General features: G+C 49.3%; 1 protein-coding gene across 4 annotated transcripts in view; it reads right to left on the bottom strand.

Annotated features, from left to right (window-relative positions):
- The window catches only part of GAB1 (GRB2 associated binding protein 1), a 117747-nt gene extending 102289 nt beyond the window's left edge, over positions 1–15458 (bottom strand). For 2 of the 4 annotated variants that reach the window (XM_041757915.1, XM_041757914.1), the window contains exon 1: positions 15196–15456. In XM_041757915.1, coding sequence (XP_041613849.1) covers positions 15196–15267 — 72 coding nt within the window. In that variant the 5' untranslated portion in view covers positions 15268–15456. Of the gene's footprint in view, positions 1–15195 lie in introns of all 4 variants that reach the window. The other 2 variants (XM_041757913.1, XM_041757916.1) reach the window with 2 other exon arrangements.
- Positions 15459–18557: the final 3099 nt, after the last annotated feature.

Genomic DNA, 18557 nt, shown 5'->3' with positions numbered 1-18557 from the left:
TCTAAATCACTGCTAGAAAACAGAGCACATAGCAACACGGCATACTTCCCTTATCTCACAGTAGAGAAGCTAATGCTACTTTCTAAGTTCCTGTCTTCCCATCCCACTCTTCATACACATGGGCTTCTACTGGATTTTCTTTCCTCTCCCTTTTTCTCTCCATGCCTAACTAAGGATTTCCCCAAGTATAATTTAAGAACCACTTACATCAGAATCATAAAGGATTTGAAGTAAAAAATATTCTGGACTTCTACCTAAATTTACTAAATATCAGAAATGGGTAGGGCTCAAGAATCCGCACTTTAGCAGTCACCCAGGTTGACTATAATGCACAGGGAAGAAGTCTGAGGCTCCCTGCCTCTAACCCTGGATGGATTCTTCCCAAAAGACACAGGGACTGAACCAAACTATAAACAAGCACCATCAGAGCCTCTGAGAAGAGAGCATGGTGGCAATTCCCTCACCACCTTCCTTTTAAAAAACAGAAGGAAGAGGCAAGGGAGAAAGCACGGAGAGCGGAACATGAGCTGAATATGAGACATCAGCACAAATGTGGACTCGTCAGCCCTGCTCCGTGGCTACTACCAATTACAGTAGCCAGACCTGCAAGAGGGCTGATTACATGTAATTTATAAAGAGTAAACAAGCTGGGCGGCTTGTGAACAATGAATGGTGATATTCAAGCCAAGACGTAATAAAAATCATGAAAAACGACTCAACATCCCCCTCCCCACCCAGACAACAACTGGTTGTACTCTGGTTAGGATTAGCTCGGGCAATAATGAGTATTTGGGTAATGATTTAAATGACAGACCCTTTCAGAGAGATTTTGTCTATCAGATAAACCCCAGTGGAAGAGTTCTGCAGCACCAACCTCTAGTGTCTATAAGCTCAGCCACCTCAATGACTATTCTCAGCCTTACTGAGGTAAAAAAAAAAATAATAATGTTTGCTTCCAGTCGTACAACACAATCCCACACCTGAAATACAGCTCATCCTTGAACACAGCGGTTAAGGGTGCCAACCCCCCATGCAATTGAAAATCCTGCATATAACTTCTGACTCCCCCAAAACGTTAACTACTAAAAGCCTCCTGCTGACCAGAAGCCTTACCAATAAAGCCGTTAACACATGTCTGGTATGTATTATATTCTGTATTCTTACAATAGTATCTTTTTTAAAAAAAATTTTGGTACTCTAGGCTACTTGGTTCCTCTGTGAGTTTTTCTTTCTCTTTGTCACCTTTTTTAGGGGGGAAGGGGCAGAGGGAGAGGGAGAGAGAGAAGAGAATCTCAAGCTGGTTCCATGCCCAACACAGAGCCTGACTCAATTCCCTAACCCTGAGATCATGACCTAAGCCAAAATCTAAAGTCAGATCTTAACAGACTGAGCCCCCTAGGACCCCCCTCATCCCCCCCCCCCCCCGCCACCTGGTCTGTTTTTCAAATGGTTGCAAATCTCCAAAACATTTTCCAATATTTTACTGAAAAAAGTCCACATCTAAGTGGATTCATGCTCAAATCTGAGTTGTTCAGGGGTGAACAGTTTAGCTTCTAACGGACACAGGGAAATAAACCAAATAATACACATGTAAAAACTAAGCTTCATGAAGAATTTCTCTACATCAAGCTTTCTCAACTTCAGCACTACTGATATACTGGGCAGAGATAATTCTCTGTTGTAGGGGCCATACTGTGCAATGTAGAACGTTTAGCAGCACCCCTGCCTCCACTGATTAGCAGCCAGGAGTACCCCCAGCTGTGACAACTAAAAATGTTCTCAGACATTCTCAAATGTCCCCTATGGGAGCAAAATTACCTCCCCACTCCCACTAAAAACCACTGTAGCATACAGAACCATCATGAAGAAAAGTTTGTATTAATAAAATAGCTCATACAACATATTTTTGAAATCATAAAAAGACCTCACAAGTCCTGCTTTTAAATATATATATATATAATATACTCCTTTTAAGTATATCACTCTATTTTTCCATAAAATTTTCTATTACCAGGGGCTAAAATACAAAAATCTTCATATTTTCTTAAAGATTTTTAAAAATTTATTCATGACAGAGACAGAGAAAGGCAGAGACACAGGCAGAAGGAGAAGCAGGCTCCCTGCGGGGAATGGATGCAGAACTCGATCCCAGGACCCCAGGGTTATGGCCTGAGCCAAAGGCAGATGCTCAACTGCTGCCAACCCACCCAGGGGCCCTTAATATTGTTTTAATAAGCTATCCAAGGGGGTGCCAAGGTGGTCAGTCAGTTAAGGGTCTGCCTTCAGCTCAGGGCATGATCCCTGGGTCCTGAGAATTTAGCTCTGCAGCAGGCTCCCTGCCCAGCAGGTGTCTGCCTCTCCCTCCCCCTGCCCCACACTTGTGCTCCCTCCCTCTCCCTTTCTCTCTCCCTCTCCCTCACTCTTGCTCTCTTTCCCTCAAATAAATGAAAATCTAAAAAAAAAAAAAACACCAAAAACCCAAAAAACAAAAACCTAGCCAAGCCATTACAAAAGAGACATATAATAAAATAACTGAGTAGGCCCAAAGTATTTTTTATGCCTATTTATCAGAGCCAACGTATCTATCAGGCATGGGGGCACTATGCGAGGGCCCATGAGACTTTTAGGAGCCCATAAAAAGTGTTTTTATATTAATTTCTTTTAAAATTAGGATAAAAATGGCTATAATAATAATGACACCAACTTGGAACATATTCATCTTTATACTGACACAGTTGCAAAATATAATTTTTATTCTTTTTTTGGTAGAGGAAGGGGAGCCCATGAAAACAAAAGTACCTAAAGTTTACAAAAGTTCCCGTATGGCCCTGCCACGTGAAGGAGCAGTAAGCAATTAAAACAAGCATGTATGATCAGGGGTGACGGGCGCCATGCTTCGCAAATGGAAGAGCATAAAGAGAGGCTAAAACAGAGGCTGGCAGCCCACTCTGTGGACGTGTGAGAGTGCTGGGAGGCTTCGGGGGCAGAGAACAAGCAGAAGTTAGCCTGGTTGTGAAGGCAGACGGGAGGACCAAAAACTCCTGAAGAGCAGAGCACGGGCAAAGGCCAGAGGGACAGACCACACGGCCAGACTGGACTGTGGACGGTCAGCACAGCTGAAACCCAGGGCCCAAGTGAGAGGCAGCAACAAGGACAATGGTAGGCACACACAGGGGCGGGCCCCCATCAAAAGGGCCTGGCAAGCTGAGAGAAGAGGTCTGGGCATCCCGAAGGGCAAAGGAACTGCTGCAGAGCAGCTACAAACTGGGGAGCGATGTGTGCAGACCTGTGTTTCCAAAGGCCATTCTGGCTGCTTTAATGAAGACAGCAGGGGGAGTGGAGAAATGGAAGGAGAGAGGCCACTGGCTCCTGCAGCAATCCAGAAGAAAGGCAGAGGCATCTTAGGTAGTACGATCAATCGATCAACGCAAGAGGTATTTGTGGTTTGGTATTTTTTAAGAAAGATCATGCAGGAGCACGCAGCGGGGGTGGGGCAGCGGGGAGGAAGGCCAGGAACAGGGTGAGAACTGAGGCCGGCTTCATGCCCAGTGCAGAGCCCCACACCGGGGCTTGATCCCATGACCCTGAAATCATGACCTGAACAGAAATCAAGAGTCAGGCGCTTAACCGACTGAGCCACCGAGGCGCCCCTCAAGAGATATTTGGGAGGTAAAACAACAGGATTTGTCACTGAGTATGAAGAACGAGGGAGGAACAACACAGAACCCTCTGGCTCCAGCAACAGGACAATGGGCTTGGTGTAGCGACTGAATGACTGAGGGAACAATGAGAGGATCCGGTACAGGGAGAGGGTGAGAAGGTCGGCTGTGGATGCGCAGAGTCTGGGCTGCTGTGGGGAATCTAATTAGTTCTGAATCTAAGCAGTCAGACCTGTGGACTGAGATAACGCCCTGGAACCATCAGTGTATAATTCAGGGCCATGTAAGATCCAGAGATGAGCTTTAAAGGTTAGAAAACATGCAAAATTATCTTTAACAGTTGTGGGTAAGTTTGTAAGAATTCTGCAGAAAGTGAGAGCCCAGACCTTTTATCAAATTTTCAAAGGGGTTCATGAACTCACGAAGGATGAAGAGCCACTAACGGCCTGCGACGAGAGAAGAGGTCATCCAGGGCTGGCCCCAGAATGCTGAAGAACTCCCACACATAAGGAGAGACCAGAGCCGGTATCAGAAAAGCACAGGAAAGAAGATTCTGAAAAGAAGGACCGGTCATCTGTCCATCACTGTAGTCAGGAGCGCCATGAAAAGGAAGACCTAAAAAGTTCAAATCTAGTTCTGTTAGATCTGGCGGCCAGGAGGTCACTGGGGACCTCAGAGGGAAGTGTTAGGTAAGGGTAGGGGGAAGAGACACAGGCTCTCCTGCATTATGAAATGCACAGCAGGTGGAGGCAGCAGAGCGCACAAAACCCACTCAAGGGTCTTCTGGCTGGGGGTGCCTGGCTGGCTCAGTCAGTAGAGCATGCTACTCTTGATCTCAGGGTTGTGAGTTCAAGCTCCACATTAGGTGTGGAGCCTACCAAAAAAAAAAAAAAAAGAGTCAGGCTAGGAAAGGAGAATAGAAAGAGTCTGACTTTGAAAACGGAATCCACTATAAGGTACCGGTGAGAAAACTAAACACTTTCATTAAGCCTTCGCAGAGTCCATGAATTCACCTCCTTCTACTAAATTCTTCTAGAGTCTTACCTCAAACATCACTGATTAAAATATAATTTGCAGTACTAAGTGCATCCTCTGTAGCATATAAACTCCCAAAAGATGGAGGCAGTGCCCTCTTGGTCCTCTTCTTCTCAGTTCTTGACAGTACCTGTTCACAGCAGGCATCCCCTCAGTCACCTGAAGGATCTGACCCAAGGGGTAAGAAGATCTGGCTCTCAGAACAGCTGGTCAGTGTGTACGACCTGGGACAAATCAATTAGTATTCCAGGGGCTAATTCTCACTCCCTGTAAAACAAGGAGGTTGGATTCTTGACGAGGAAAGAAGGATATTTGTGTAATTGGAAAAGATACTCAATAGAGCAATTGTTTTGGGAATGCAAATCATAGAAAAACAGGATAAAAAGCCAAAGGCCTCCAAACAACACGTGGAAAAAAAAATGGGTTAGAAGCATCGAAAAACACTGAACTACGTGACTTATAATTCTAGGCTTAAAATTCTATAATTATCTGGTCATGTTGTTCGAGAGATCATGCACGGTATCACACAGTACCTTTAGACGCCAAGAATAAAAGCCATCTTTGTCCTCTGGAAATTAATATCCTATTACAAACGCCAAAGAATGATCATTAAAGCCGTAATTTTCTTTGTAAACAGATCATGTGTATATACCTCCTACTGTGTATACTGTGGGTCATTATGAAAATCATCTAGAAAAAATATATTAAATATAAAAACATATTAGGCTTGCTTTTCCTTTTTTGACTATTTACTTGAAGTGAAGGAAAAGAAGAAAGGGAATACTGTTCAATAGCACCAGTTTAATTTTGCACCCTGTTCTTCGGAGATCAATGACCTATATACCTAGTGAAGATTACTCAGAAGGCTTTGGTTTTATGTAACAGCATCACTAGGATCAAATTACCTTCCTAAATACTTTGCATTCTTACTAGTTCAGTACTTCCTTTTACCTTTTCTCAACACCTCAAACATCTAAACCTGGAACTGTCAGGGAGAACTTGTAAAATCCTAATACTCCCAAACCACTTTGGGGTCAATCCTGACTTTGCCAGAGGGAAGGGGACTCAAATAATACCTCCTCGACCGACTGAGGTGATCATCCCTCTTCAAGTTCTACCTAACGCCACTGGAATTCAAAACACTGGAGGCAGCATTTTACCAAGTGTTCCCCTTTCAAGAGTGGAAGGTTAAAACTTCTCTGCCGCTAATCGATGGGTCATCCCTCCAGCCAGAAGCACGTCCATCGTGGCTGCTGTGACTCTGGCCACAGCACTAATGGGAACGTGTGGTGGACTGGGATTGAGAAAGCACACCAGGTACTTAATTCTTTAATCAGGTAGTCATCTCAGGGAGGAGTTCTGCTGCTCGGAAAGTGGCCTGACCACATTTCCCAATACAGGAGTAACTAAAAACTGAATTTCAAGAGAGGAAAACAATCTACATGCTGGGTGGAACAGTATTATTCCGGACCTTGATTGCCACATTACAGGGACAGAAATAACTGCCCCCTTCCAGAGAAAAGATGAAAGAACGCGTGTGTAAGGATTCTGACACAAAAAGTCTGTGATACCTGTGGCTAGGCTTACATTACAGAGAAAGAAATGAAAACAAAGAGAAAAGAGCAAGAGGGGTAGACAGAGATCCACGAGACAAACAGTGCTTTTGCCTCTCTCCCGCGTAAAAAAAAAAAAGTCAGCAAGCAAAATGTTATAGCAACTGGCCAACTGATGCATTAGAAACAAAAAATAAAGGGGTGCCCGGCGGGCTTAGTCAGCAGAGCATGCAACTCTTGATCTCCAGGTTATGAGTTCGAGCCTCACACTGGGTTTGGAAACTACTAAAAATAAATAAACTAAAAACAAAACAAAAATAAAAACAAGAACAGATGGCGTTCTTAACGTTCTCTTGATAGCTAATGTCCTATGTCCTCATTACACAAAAGCAAACCTTGACTAAAATTCTATTTATCTGCTTATTTCATGTATAACAGCGAAAAATATCTGTAGGCAAATAACAAATATCCAATTCAACCAAGCAACAGGAAAGTAATGTACAAAGCTGTGAGGTCAACTGACATTTTTCCCTTTTCAGACCACAGGATAGATGCCCTCCTCTGACTTTTCTCTTGAAATGTAATGTTTTCTTTTTCCACGTGTGGTATTCTTAAAGAATGTATAAAACTGTTTTCAAAAAAAATTTAAACTACACTAGTCAAAGAAAAATAAAGAAGGGAAAAGAAAAACAATGAACAGGATAGTTAAAGCAAAGTTTAATATTTTTCTTCCTTTAAAAAAAAAATGACCTAAGATTTTTACACTGAAAAGAAATATTTGGGCTCTCCGTATATTGTTTTTAATTCATGGAACAATGTAGCCATTTGTTTTTTTCCTTTTAGGACATTTTTTTTTCTTTTTGAACACATAGGGAATTATTTAGGCCAAGTATGAATTCAAAGTAAAAAGCTGAGAGAAAAAAGAAATACCACTATAAGAAAAACTCATGGAATTTGGCATTCGTTCCAGTCTATGAAAATAAAACTCAGTTCAGAAATATGATAAAAATTTCTGAAATACATAGAAAGAACAATTAAAAGGTAGAAAGAATTTAAGATAACTCACATTTTCCCTTCTAGAAGCTCTATCTCTTTGCAACTTACACCTTCACGTGCAGTTTACATATAGCAGCTCTGCTAAAAACAACCACATGGAAAATTTTTGTTCCAGATAATACTGCAGGACAGGGCTTGGCAGCCACAAGCTGTAATCAGAACGCCTCAAGAGCTAATGTAACAGAGATAACAGCCAAGCACGCACCCGGTGCGCAGCGTGAACTGTTCTTCACAAAGCAGGCAGGGAGAGGGTCAGAAGCGGTAACGAGAATTATTCTCTTCGGTTAGGAGAGCTTTGCGCCTGTGAAGCGGAGGACGGCGGAAAACAGAAGAGCATCTCTCTTGCATTTCAGAGTCAAGGTGCTTACACGCCCAAGCCTGAACAGCGCAGGGCCCGGGGCTGCTCCCAGGCGCTCCACAGGCCCACCGCCCGCCACCACTCAGGCCTCCCCAGCTTGGCCGCGGAAGAGGCTACTTATTTAATGGATGTGGAAATCCACGGTACAAAGAACCACTTTTCCCCAGGAGTAATCTACAGAAGAAAAGGAGGCTAATTTTACTTGTGCTTGTAGCCAAAGAGGGGACAATAAAGAGACCTGTGACTTGATAAGTTTCCTGTACTCAAGTCCACAGCCGGAGATAAAGGGAGTCACAGAAATATCGCGACTTCAAGCCAAAGTTCAAATGGCAAACTCAGATGGAAGCTCGAAGTTGGTGGAAATTAGCCCCCATGTTAATCTGAGGAATGTGAGATGAGAGGAAGCCTCCACCAGCAGTCAGAGGGGTTCAACAGGACCCCGAGGTTCCTGGCGCGCACGCAGCTGGGCTAAGACGGCCTCCAAGGCCCAAAATAAGCCACTAGCCCAAGGCAGCGCAGCCCGCGGAACGCAGCAGCAAGGGAATCAAAGGCTCTTTTATTCTCCCTCCCACCAGAACATGCTCCCTCTCTGCTGTAAACGAACTGCTTGCCAAAATGAATTATTTAGCTCAAAACAGACATAAAGAAATCTTAAATAACACATGTCCCTTGGAATTTTAATAAGTTCAGGTGACCCAACGAGTCGTGTTGTTTGTTTCTTGTCTGACACGTAACATTCCCTTGTGGCCAGGTTCCCGGCAGGAGCACTGTGTCAAGGCAGAAACAGAAACTTCTCAAACTCGGCGTTACCGCTGACATCCATGCTCCACGCTTGAAACGGAGGTGTTCCGAGGCTGCTCTCTTCCAAGGAGGTCTAAACTCAACACGAAGTCTTTGTTCCTCCTGTAAAGCCAGGCTTCCCTGAGGATTCGCCATTCCTGCCAGCAGCACCTCAGTTCTTCCAAGAACAGAGCCGGAAAAGTCTTTTGTGAATCCTCCCCTGGCAGCCCCCTTCCACTCCCCTCTCTATCTGAACTCCTCAGCAATTACTGTCTGAATCAGTCATCTGGCAAGGAATCACACACGACTTCACAACACACGTCTTGTAAAACAATTTAAAGGTAGGTGCCTGTGCCTTTACAGCTTGTCTTCACAAATAGATTAGAACCTCCTTGAGGGCAGGGAGGGGGCCTTTCCCTGCACTGTATTCCACACATGACACATTGCAAGAGCTCCAGAAATACCAGTTGGTTTATTCAGTCAACAGATACCTGCACCACTTCTATCCTGAGCTGGGCACTGCTCTGGGTGCTGGGGACACCACAACACCATGGCATCCAGAGCAGCAACTCCACAGCCCAGTGCTCAGTGAGCCTGGGTTCTGCTAAGGCAAGCTCAGGAGGGTCCCCAAAGAACTCTGCTTAAGCAGTTCTTAATATGTTCACTTAACTGTTTAAAATGAGCATGAAAGTAAAATTTATTTCCCAAGAAAAGAGGCCTATTGAGAAGCTTCTCCCTCTGCCTCTCACTTCCAAGGAAATATCTAAGGAATGTGAAGCCGCAATAGAGTTTAGAATCTAAATCTGCACACCCCTTCCCCATTTTACAGATAAGGAAACTGAGGGTCAGAATGGTCCAAGTATCCTGTAGATAATGGCAAAGTCAAGTTGAATTCCAGGTCCTGACACTCAGTCCAGGGTTCCTTCCACAGCAGCACAATTTAGTTCAAATCCTTCAAAAATAAAGTATTAGTCTACCTGTTGTGATGTCCCTTCTCCTGTGTTAGTTTCTATAAGAAAATTAGGAGTGATGGCCCTTAATGCTTTGAATCTATCACCTCTTAAACTTTCTCAATCTGCAAATCATTGAGATCTTACCTACATATTTTTCATGTTGACTACAAAATATGGAATTCTACTGGGGTATCTGGGCTGGCTCAGTCAGAAAAGCATGCAACTCCTGATCTCAGGGTCATGAGCTGGAGCCCCACGTTGGGTGTACAGATTACTGAAAATAAACTTAAAAAAAATATATATATATATATGAAATTTTATTTAGACATAAAAAAGTTCTTTGTTGTTTTCTTTCTTTCATATTTTTAAAGCAGATTTAATAATGGCAAAATACATGGAAATAACCAATTCAGCTGTCAACCAGATTATCCAAGCATAACTCTTGTCATATTACTGTCTTTTGTTCAAAGATATCTTTTTACAAATTTAAAACCAAATTTTCAAAACAGCAGAATTCTAAAACTATCTTCCAAACCGATACAACTTCCAAATGATAATTTTATTTTAAAAATTTAATTTATTTATTCATGACAGACACAGAGAGAGAAGGGCAGAGACACAGGCAGAGGGAGAAGCAGGCTCCATGCAGGGAGCCCGACACAGGACTCGATCCCAGGACCCCAGGGTCACGGCCTGGACTGAAGGTGGCGCTAAACCGCTGAACCACCCAGGGATCCCCCCACGTGATCATTTTAAATCCAAAACAACAACCATCAGATTTAGGAATTCATCAAATTTTACATGGAGAGTTTTATACTCTTAAGTCCAGGCACAATGAAAGAATCAACTATCATTACCTATCTTGAAGGCTTACTGTAATTGGTAGCTGATGATCTTTGTTTGTTAACAGAAACAGTGTCCCTGCCACATTAGAAAGGTAAAAAGAAAACATTAAAAATCTGAATGGAATGTTTACTATCCTGAAGTTTTCAAGAAAAAAATTCCTTCAAGTCACTGTAAGCAAAAGCTTCAGAGTCCCTTGATTGCTACTGGTAACTGCATGCATGCAGAAAGTCCAGACTTTCTTTCAGACATCACAGGCCCATTTGCTGTGGTGACACTATACACAGAGACCTAATGCTCAGCACAGACTCCAGGCTGTCCTGGAATAAAGGGATGCTGCTAACTCTGCCTGCTTCCCTCCTTCTCCTCTACGTAAGATGTCAGGTGCCCGCCCAGAAGAAGAGGCTATCTCTGTTCCCAAGCCCATTTCCAAAATCAGGGGCATGTTCTGGAAGTCCGGACAAAAACCATCCTATTAACTGACAGCTGAGAGTAGAGTTCAAGCTAGGTGCAGACTGCACACCCAAGAACTGGCCGAGGTCTTGCTCCCAGGCTGGCTGGCAGCTAGCAGGCCACCTTGGTGTGGCCTCAGAAGCAGGTTCTCCTGCGGAGATGGCACACCTGCCCACTGCTGACAGCTGGGCTCTGGAGGAGCCCAAACTTGGTATCCAGACTTGAGGCAGGCCATAGGGAAGCTCCTCCTGCAGAGATATGGTGAGAGCCAGCTGGCTTGAATGAATCCTTTGTTTTCAGACTTACATTTTATCTTAGTTGAAATTTCAAGTCCTGATGAAAATCCCACCATTACTTCAAATGGCTGATTTATGTTTAAATACTCTTTAAAAATCCGAGCACCACCGTTGAGTGCATGCTATCAAAAGTTTACTTGTTTTCTGTAACCTGAGTGACGGTGATCTGTATATGTTTCCACTCCAGTCCTTAAGTAAAAAAGCAGCTGTTTAATACATAACACAGAACAAAAACCAAAGCACAGTAGTAACAAAACTGAAAGAAAGCATGAATGTTTTTACCTTCACTTTAAGTAGACTTCAAAAAATTCACAGAAAAAAAAATTCACAGAAGATGAAACACATACAAGAGGCTCTTACCCTTTTGCAAATAAATATAGAAAAGAGTAAAAAGAGATGACAAGGCTAGGGAATCTATGCGCTAATCCAGGCTTTCCCTTTCTCTCCCTCTTTTTTATGTTCCTTTTACTCTCTTTGGAAAATTTAAGAATCGCTTTCATACCAAATGAAAACACTAGTGTGCAAAGAACACAATGCTGTGTGAGTTGACTATGAAACAATAAACATAAAATGGATTTGTAAACGGAATGCACTGGGGCCATAACATGAGATGACTTTAAAGATAAAAACTAAAACAATTTTTTGTCACATAAAAGCCCTTAAGTATCATCTTAATCAACGTTTGGACTACCCTATAAATACCGTAAACAGTGAGACAACTGTCAAAATCCCATGAGCCAAATGCTCCCCAAAAGAATCAATGCTCAAACTCCCTGATGTCTCGTTTAACAATTACAGTACCGCTCATCCAAGATATCTATTCACAGCAAATCCATTCATTAAAAATCATTATGAAGCAACATTTTGCCTATTGGATGGCCAACAATGTTTCCTTTTACCTTTTATTTTCATAAAGATTTTACATGAGACAAGAATATGAAACGCATGCACATATGCATCTTTGAGGGTCAAAGCTGCTTTAGCAAAAACAATCTGAATTTGATACCACAGCCTAAAGACCAATAAATCCAGAAATGTCAAAAACTTCTAGGCAACAACATGACAGCTAAACAGGCCTCATTTTAAATTATAACACTCTAGTCTTCTGCGACCCCTTAAATTCTGGTACTCTCCTTGCACACTGTCTTCCTGGGCCAGCTCTGTACGTAAAGAAAACACTGGTGCTCAGCCAGCAAGAAAAGCCCCACCTCCACCCAGCTGTTCGGCATATCCTTCCCCCTGTTGAAAACATAACTTAGGAAGCCCACTCTCTCTCTAAAGTATCCCCGTGGTTTCAGACTACGTTGAGCTTGTTCCTCAAAACATCTATTAAAAAAATAAATAACAGCTTGGGCACACAGTCTGAAACCACTTTATGCTGGTTCACTTGTTCCCGTATTCTTGTCTCATTTTCCCAAAGACTCAGAAAGCTGTTTCTTCAGCACCACACCTCATCCCCAGCTTGCTTCTTCCCTGCATCCTCAACTAATCTCCATAGACTCCTAGAAAGTCATCATCTGAAAGGAGCTTTAAAGATGATTTAGTCTGAGCTCGACTTGAAATGAACTAGGTAAGAGTTCATATAAAAGTTCACATAAAAGGTTAGTACTTTTTATAGTCCAGTCAGGCAGATCTGGGTTCAAGTTCTGTCTGCGGCACAATCTAGTTACAGAAACTGCCTTCTCGTCTGTGAAGCAGACGTAGCACCTATCTCATAAACCTGTTGTAATGACCGAATGAAATAATACACATTCCTTTATTTGGGACTTTTCATTTTCTTGGTCCTTGCTAAGACCATCTTTTTGGCTGATTCTCTTCATCGGTTATACCACATTAACTTGTGAGCCCAAGAGCCAGGCTTCTCTCCTACAGGTATTTTCTAATCTTAGGGGGTCTAGGCTAGTGCTAGGTATCTTTTGAGAGACCCAACCAACCATCTGAAAGAATCCATCACGCCCCTATAACCACCACCTGTGTTGGCAAACCTACCGACCTGCAGTTTCTTCCAAGGACCTACCGAGGTCTACGGGATTCCGAAGATGCGCCTCTGAAAACAAATGCGCCTACCTCCCCCCGTCCTCTCCTCACACACACTCAACATTCTTTATAGAAGAACTAAATGAACCACTGTCTCCCAGAAACGTTGAAATAAAGTTAGTTAGCACCTTTACCAGAACGTTCAGGAAGCTGTAATAAGAGACAGGATTTGAAAGGGGCCAACATTTCTGGAGAAGTCTTTTTAGGATGTGCGGCATCAAGTTCTTTAATGAGAATTACGTGTGCGACAGATGCCGGCAGAGAGTGAACCAGAAACTCACGGCGAGTCCACGCGCTAAACTCTGCACTTCACTATCCAAGGACTGACTCATAAAATCAACGTGGATTCTACCACTGGGTGTAGATCCCCTCGGACAAGAGGCCAGTTTCATGGGAGGTGCGGGCCCCCAAGAGTAAATCTGTATCCAAGGAGGCATATATTCGCTTTTGAAAACACATTTCACTAAAAAACCATTGGCTCCATATGCCGGGACAAATGTGCCATTTCTCCTTTGCAGAGGGCAAAGCCAAAGGGTCAGCGGGTGAGGGAAAGGTTCTGGGCCCTGAGGAAGGTTCTGGGTCCTGAGGAGGGCGACAGCGGGGACGGGTGGGTGAGGAACGGGAAGGTTCTGGGCCCTGAGGAAGGTTCTGGGTCCTGAGGAGGGCGGCGGCGGGGACCCGCGGGTGAGGGAGGGGAAGGTTCTGGGCCCTGAGGAAGGTTCTGGGCCCTGAGGAGGGCGGCGGCGGGGACCCGCAGGTGAGGGAGGGGAAGGTTCTGGGCCCTGAGGAGGGTGACAGCGGGGACGGGCGGGTGAGGGAGGGGAAGGTTCTGGGCCCTGAGGAAGGTTCTGGGCCCTGAGGAGGGCGGCGGCGGGAACCAGTGGGTGAGGGAGCGGAAGGTCTGGGCCCTGAGGAAGGTTCTGGGCCCTGAGGAGGGCGACAGCGGGGACGGGCGGGTGAGGGAGGGGAAGGTTCTGGGCCCTGAGGAGGGCGACAGCGGGGACGGGCGGGTGAGGGAGGGGAAGGTTCTGGGCCCTGAGGAGGGCGACAGCGGGGACGGGCGGGTGAGGGAGGGGAAGGTTCTGGGCCCTGAGGAGGGTGACAGCGGGGACGGGCGGGTGAGGGAGGGGAAGGTTCTGGGCCCTGAGGAAGGTTCTGGGCCCTGAGGAGGGCGGCGGCGGGAACCAGTGGGTGAGGGAGCAGAAGGTCTGGGCCCTGAGGAAGGTTCTGGGCCCTGAGGAGGGCGAGGGGAAGGTTCTGGGCCCTGAGGAGGGCGACAGCGGGGACGGGCGGGTGAGGGAGGGGAAGGTTCTGGGCCCTGAGGAGGGCGACAGCGGGGACGGGCGGGTGAGGGAGGGGAAGGTTCTGGGCCCTGAGGAGGGCGACAGCGGGGACGGGCGGGTGAGGGAGGGGAAGGTTCTGGACCCTGAGGAGGGCGACAGCGGGGACGGGGGCGGGGCGGGGGGGGGGGGAAGGTTCTGGGCCCTGAGGAGGGCGGCAGCGGGGACCGGCGGGTGAGGGAGGGGAAGGTTCTGGGCCCCGAGGAAGGCGCGGGCGGCAAGGCTGGTTCTTTCCAGGAATGTTCTCGGAGCAGCTGAAACAGCGCAGCACCTACTCCGCAGGTTGTGTCGGTGCCGCCGACGCCGCGTCCGGATCCCGGCGGCCTGGGCGAGGCCGTCCGACGCGGAGACCCCGCGGCCTCAGCTGCCCCCCCCCCCGCTGGAGAGCGCGCCCGAGGCGCCCAAACGCCCGCAGCCCGGCCCCCCCGACGGCCCTGGAGGCGGACGCCTAGACGCCCGGCCGCCCCTCGGTCCCCACCCCTCCGCCCCTCGGTCCCCTCCGCCCCTCGGTCCCCTCCGCCCCTCGGTCCCCGTCCCCTCCGCCCCCCCCCCCCGTCCCCAAGGCCGCCGCCCTCGTCCCCCGCGGGTCTGCGACGCCGGTTCCGCGGCCGTCCGAGCTCCGCGGGCCTGGGCTGCGGTCCGGGCGGGGGGCAGCGGGCGGGGGCGCCCCCTCGGGTCTGCCCCCAGGGGGTGAGAGCGGCGGCAGGTCGGGGGATCCGGGCGCCCCGGGGCCGTCGGGACGCGAGGCGCTGGGCTGCGGGCTGTGGCCGGGGCCGCGGCCGGGGCCGGGGTCGGGGCGGGGCGGGGGCCCGGGCGGCGCCGCCGCACTTACGTAGCGCTTCAGCTTCTTCTCCGGCGGGGACTTGCGGAGCCAGCCCGAGCAGACCACCTCGCCGCCGCTCATGGTGCGCGCCGCCCGCAGGACCTCGGCGGCCCGAGGCGGCGGGGCGGGCGGGGCGCGTGCGGGGCGGGGGCGGGGGCCGGGGCCGCGGGGCCGGGGCTGCGGGGCCTCGTCAGCGCGCCCGTCCCGCCGGCGCCCGGAGCGCTCCTGCCCGCGGACCCGGGCTCGGCCGCGCGCGCTCCGCCCCCGGAACGGGCCTCCCCGGGCGCCGGCCCAGGACGCCGCCGCCCGCGCTCCCCCGCGCTCCCCCGCGCCCGCGGCCCGGCCCCAGCGGCGCCCCCCGGCTCGGCCCCCGGCTCGGCTGCGCCCGGCGTCGGGAGGCGGAGGCCCGGGGCGGCGGCAGGCGGCGGGGCAGGTCCGGGGGCGGCGGGGGCGGCGGGCGGGCGCGGCGGAGGCGGGGGCGGGGGCGGCGGCGGGCGGGGCGCGGGGCAGGGTCCGGCGCGTCGCGCTCTCGGGGGCTCCCGGCGGCTCCCGGCGGCTCCTGTCCGCGGCCCGGGCGCTGCAGACTTTCTGAGAAACTCCGCCGCCGCACTCGCGGCCACAACAAGGGCCGGGGGCGGAGGGAGCGGCGGGGCGGGCGGGGGGCGGCGTCCGAGAGGCACCCTGGGATGTGTAGTCCGGGCGGCCGCGCGGGCCCTGGGCGGCGGGGGGCGGCGGCAGCGGCGCGTCCAGCCCGCGGGGAGGCCGAGCCCGGGGGGCGGGGCGGGGGTCTGAGGGCCGAGCCCGGGGCCGGGATGCGGGGGCGGGCGCGGGGGGGCCGGCCGGGGGAGGGGCTTGGCGGGGGGAGGGGCGACCCGGGGCTGCGGGCCGGGGCGGACGCGGGGGGCTGAGGGCCGGGTGGGCGGGGGCGGCGCTTCGGCCCGGGCCCCCGGCTGCGGCGCCCCCCGCGGCCCCCCCGCCCCGGCGCCCTCCCCCCGCGGGGCGGCTGCTCGCGGACCCCCCGGAGCGCGGTGTCGGCCCCGAGGCTCTGCCCGCGCGCGCCCGGCGGGGGCGGCACCCGGTCCGCAGCCCCGCGCTGCCCTGTCGTGGAAACGCTTTTTCCCGTTGGTTTCTGGAAAACCAAGGCCCAGGACAGTCCTCACGAGGTAACAGACTCAGGGAAAGTCTGAGAGCGTCGGCGGGGAGCTGCCGGGCCGCGCGTCGCTGGCGCAGCCTTCGCCTCCCGGCGGCCCCGGGACCCGACCGCGCCCCCCCCGCCGCGAACCCGGGGGCCCGCCGAGCGCCCGCGGCCGCGACGCGGTGCCCGACGGAAGCGCGGGTGAGGCGGAGAGCGCCCGGGGTCGCGGGGCCGAGGCGGCCCTGAGGCGTGTACGCGGAGGTGCCGAGGTGGTGGGGACAGCGCGGCCTGGGGACAGCCCGGACCAGGGCAGACGGAACCAGCGACCGGCGGGACTTGCTTTTCTTGGAATCTCAGGGCTCGGAACGCGCGATTGTCACCAGGCCGGCTCGTTCCGAGTGTGTGAACGCACGTTTGCCGCTTCTCCCGCAGGAAGCGGGTCTGTGCCGAGTCGGAAGCATTTATGATTAACGTGAGATCAGTTCACTCTTGGCTTAAGAAAAGTTATCGCTATCTGCACTGAGAAAGTCTTTTCAACGGAAAATTGTAATGGGCTTTGTACTGCTTAGCTTCTGCAAGTTCCAATAATCTTTTCTTTATTTCAAATAAAGGATTCGATTATCTCATTTCCATGAGATAGGAGAATACTTGAAGAAATCTTTAAGTATTTTCCCCTTCAGCTGTGCTGCTTTAGAATTGCATTTCTATTGTTTTATTATTTATTTTATTTATACATGAGAGAGAGAGAGAGAGGCAGAGACACAGGCAGAGGGAGAAGCAGGCTCCACGCAGGGAGCCCGACGTGGGACTCGATCCCGATCCCGGGACCCCGGGGTCACGCCCTGAGCTGAAGGCAGGGGCTCAGCCGGGAGCCACTCAGGCGCCCCTAGATTTGTATTTCTGGAGATCAAATAAGGGGCGAGGAGAGGTTGAAGGTAGATACATCTTCATGTATTTACTTTAGAAAGGAAATTTGCATTATTTTAACGTATACCATTTTAGATTATCTGTTAAATCACATTTTATATTCATGAATTAAAGCATATCCCGGAAAAAGTTATCCCAACTAAGAATCTTGAGTTTCATTCATACAACAAATACTTCTGGAATATCCTATGTCCAAGTCCCAGAGGACCTGGGATCCAATAGGGAGAAAAGTCAGACCTCTTCTAGAATCCCTCTCTCCTGGAGAAACACATTTTACAGGTAATTAGCCCTGTAACTTCTACAGTACAGTCATGTGTGGTGTGAAATGGTATGAAAGAAAAATAGAGTCTTATTTGGGCATATAACTGGAGGATCTACCCCTGGGAGGAGAATGGATGGGTTGGGATAGACTTCCCTGAAGAAAAGACTTCAAAAGGAGATCCTCAGGTTGAGTGCAGTTAGCCTGGCAAAGTAGCAGAGAACATTCCAGACAGGAGCTACTAGGCACACAAGTCCTCAATCTGGAAGGACCTGAACGAAGGCAGCAGTGAGGCAAGTGAGAGGGACGTTGTACTGGGTGAGGTTACAGACAAGGGACAGCTTGCACAGATGCTTGCCGATTAGAGTTGAAATGTTTTCTTGCAGCAAATGATCATATCGTTTCCTGTGGTTCAAATCACCTCAAACAATCGCTGCTATGGACTTTGTCGTTTACCTCCAGCATCCTCCTTTAACCACATGTCTTCCAACTTGATCTCTGAAGATCTTCTATGTAATCTTCTTAATAGCTTTTCTAGCCTATTAACGCTTTGCTCTCTCGTGATCCATCAGAGCTCTCCTTTCTCCACTTCCCCCTTGTCCAGTTTAAATTCCATGGTCCGTATTTTTAATGACGTGGTCCCAACTCACAAAACCCAATTCTGGATGAGCCCAACTCTACTTTCCTCTGCATCCACACAACCAAGTGGAGGGAATCACCCAACAGGGTAAGTGGCATCACCATAAATTCATGTTCCAAGACCTCAAATAGATCCTCAACTATCTGTAGGGGCAAGTCTTAGTTTTCTGGACTCTAAAACTTATACAGTTTGCAGAGTCCTTTTAAAGAAAAAGAATATACAATTACAAATATAAAATTAGGATGAATATGTATTCAGAGTGAAGAAATAAAAGACAGACATATTTACTGGAGCCGTGGAGATACAGGCGCGTTTCTTTTGAAATCTTTATGGTGATTTACCAGAGCCCTTACACGTACATGCCACCTGAGTGCATCCTGGCTTCCCCTCCCACAAGGACTCTCCACCTC

The sequence above is a fragment of the Vulpes lagopus genome, chromosome 6, assembly GCF_018345385.1.
Source record: "Vulpes lagopus strain Blue_001 chromosome 6, ASM1834538v1, whole genome shotgun sequence".
Lineage (NCBI taxonomy): Eukaryota > Metazoa > Chordata > Mammalia > Carnivora > Canidae > Vulpes > Vulpes lagopus.
Note: the sequence above shows the minus strand (reverse complement) of the source record. Positions and strands in the feature narration are given on the sequence as shown.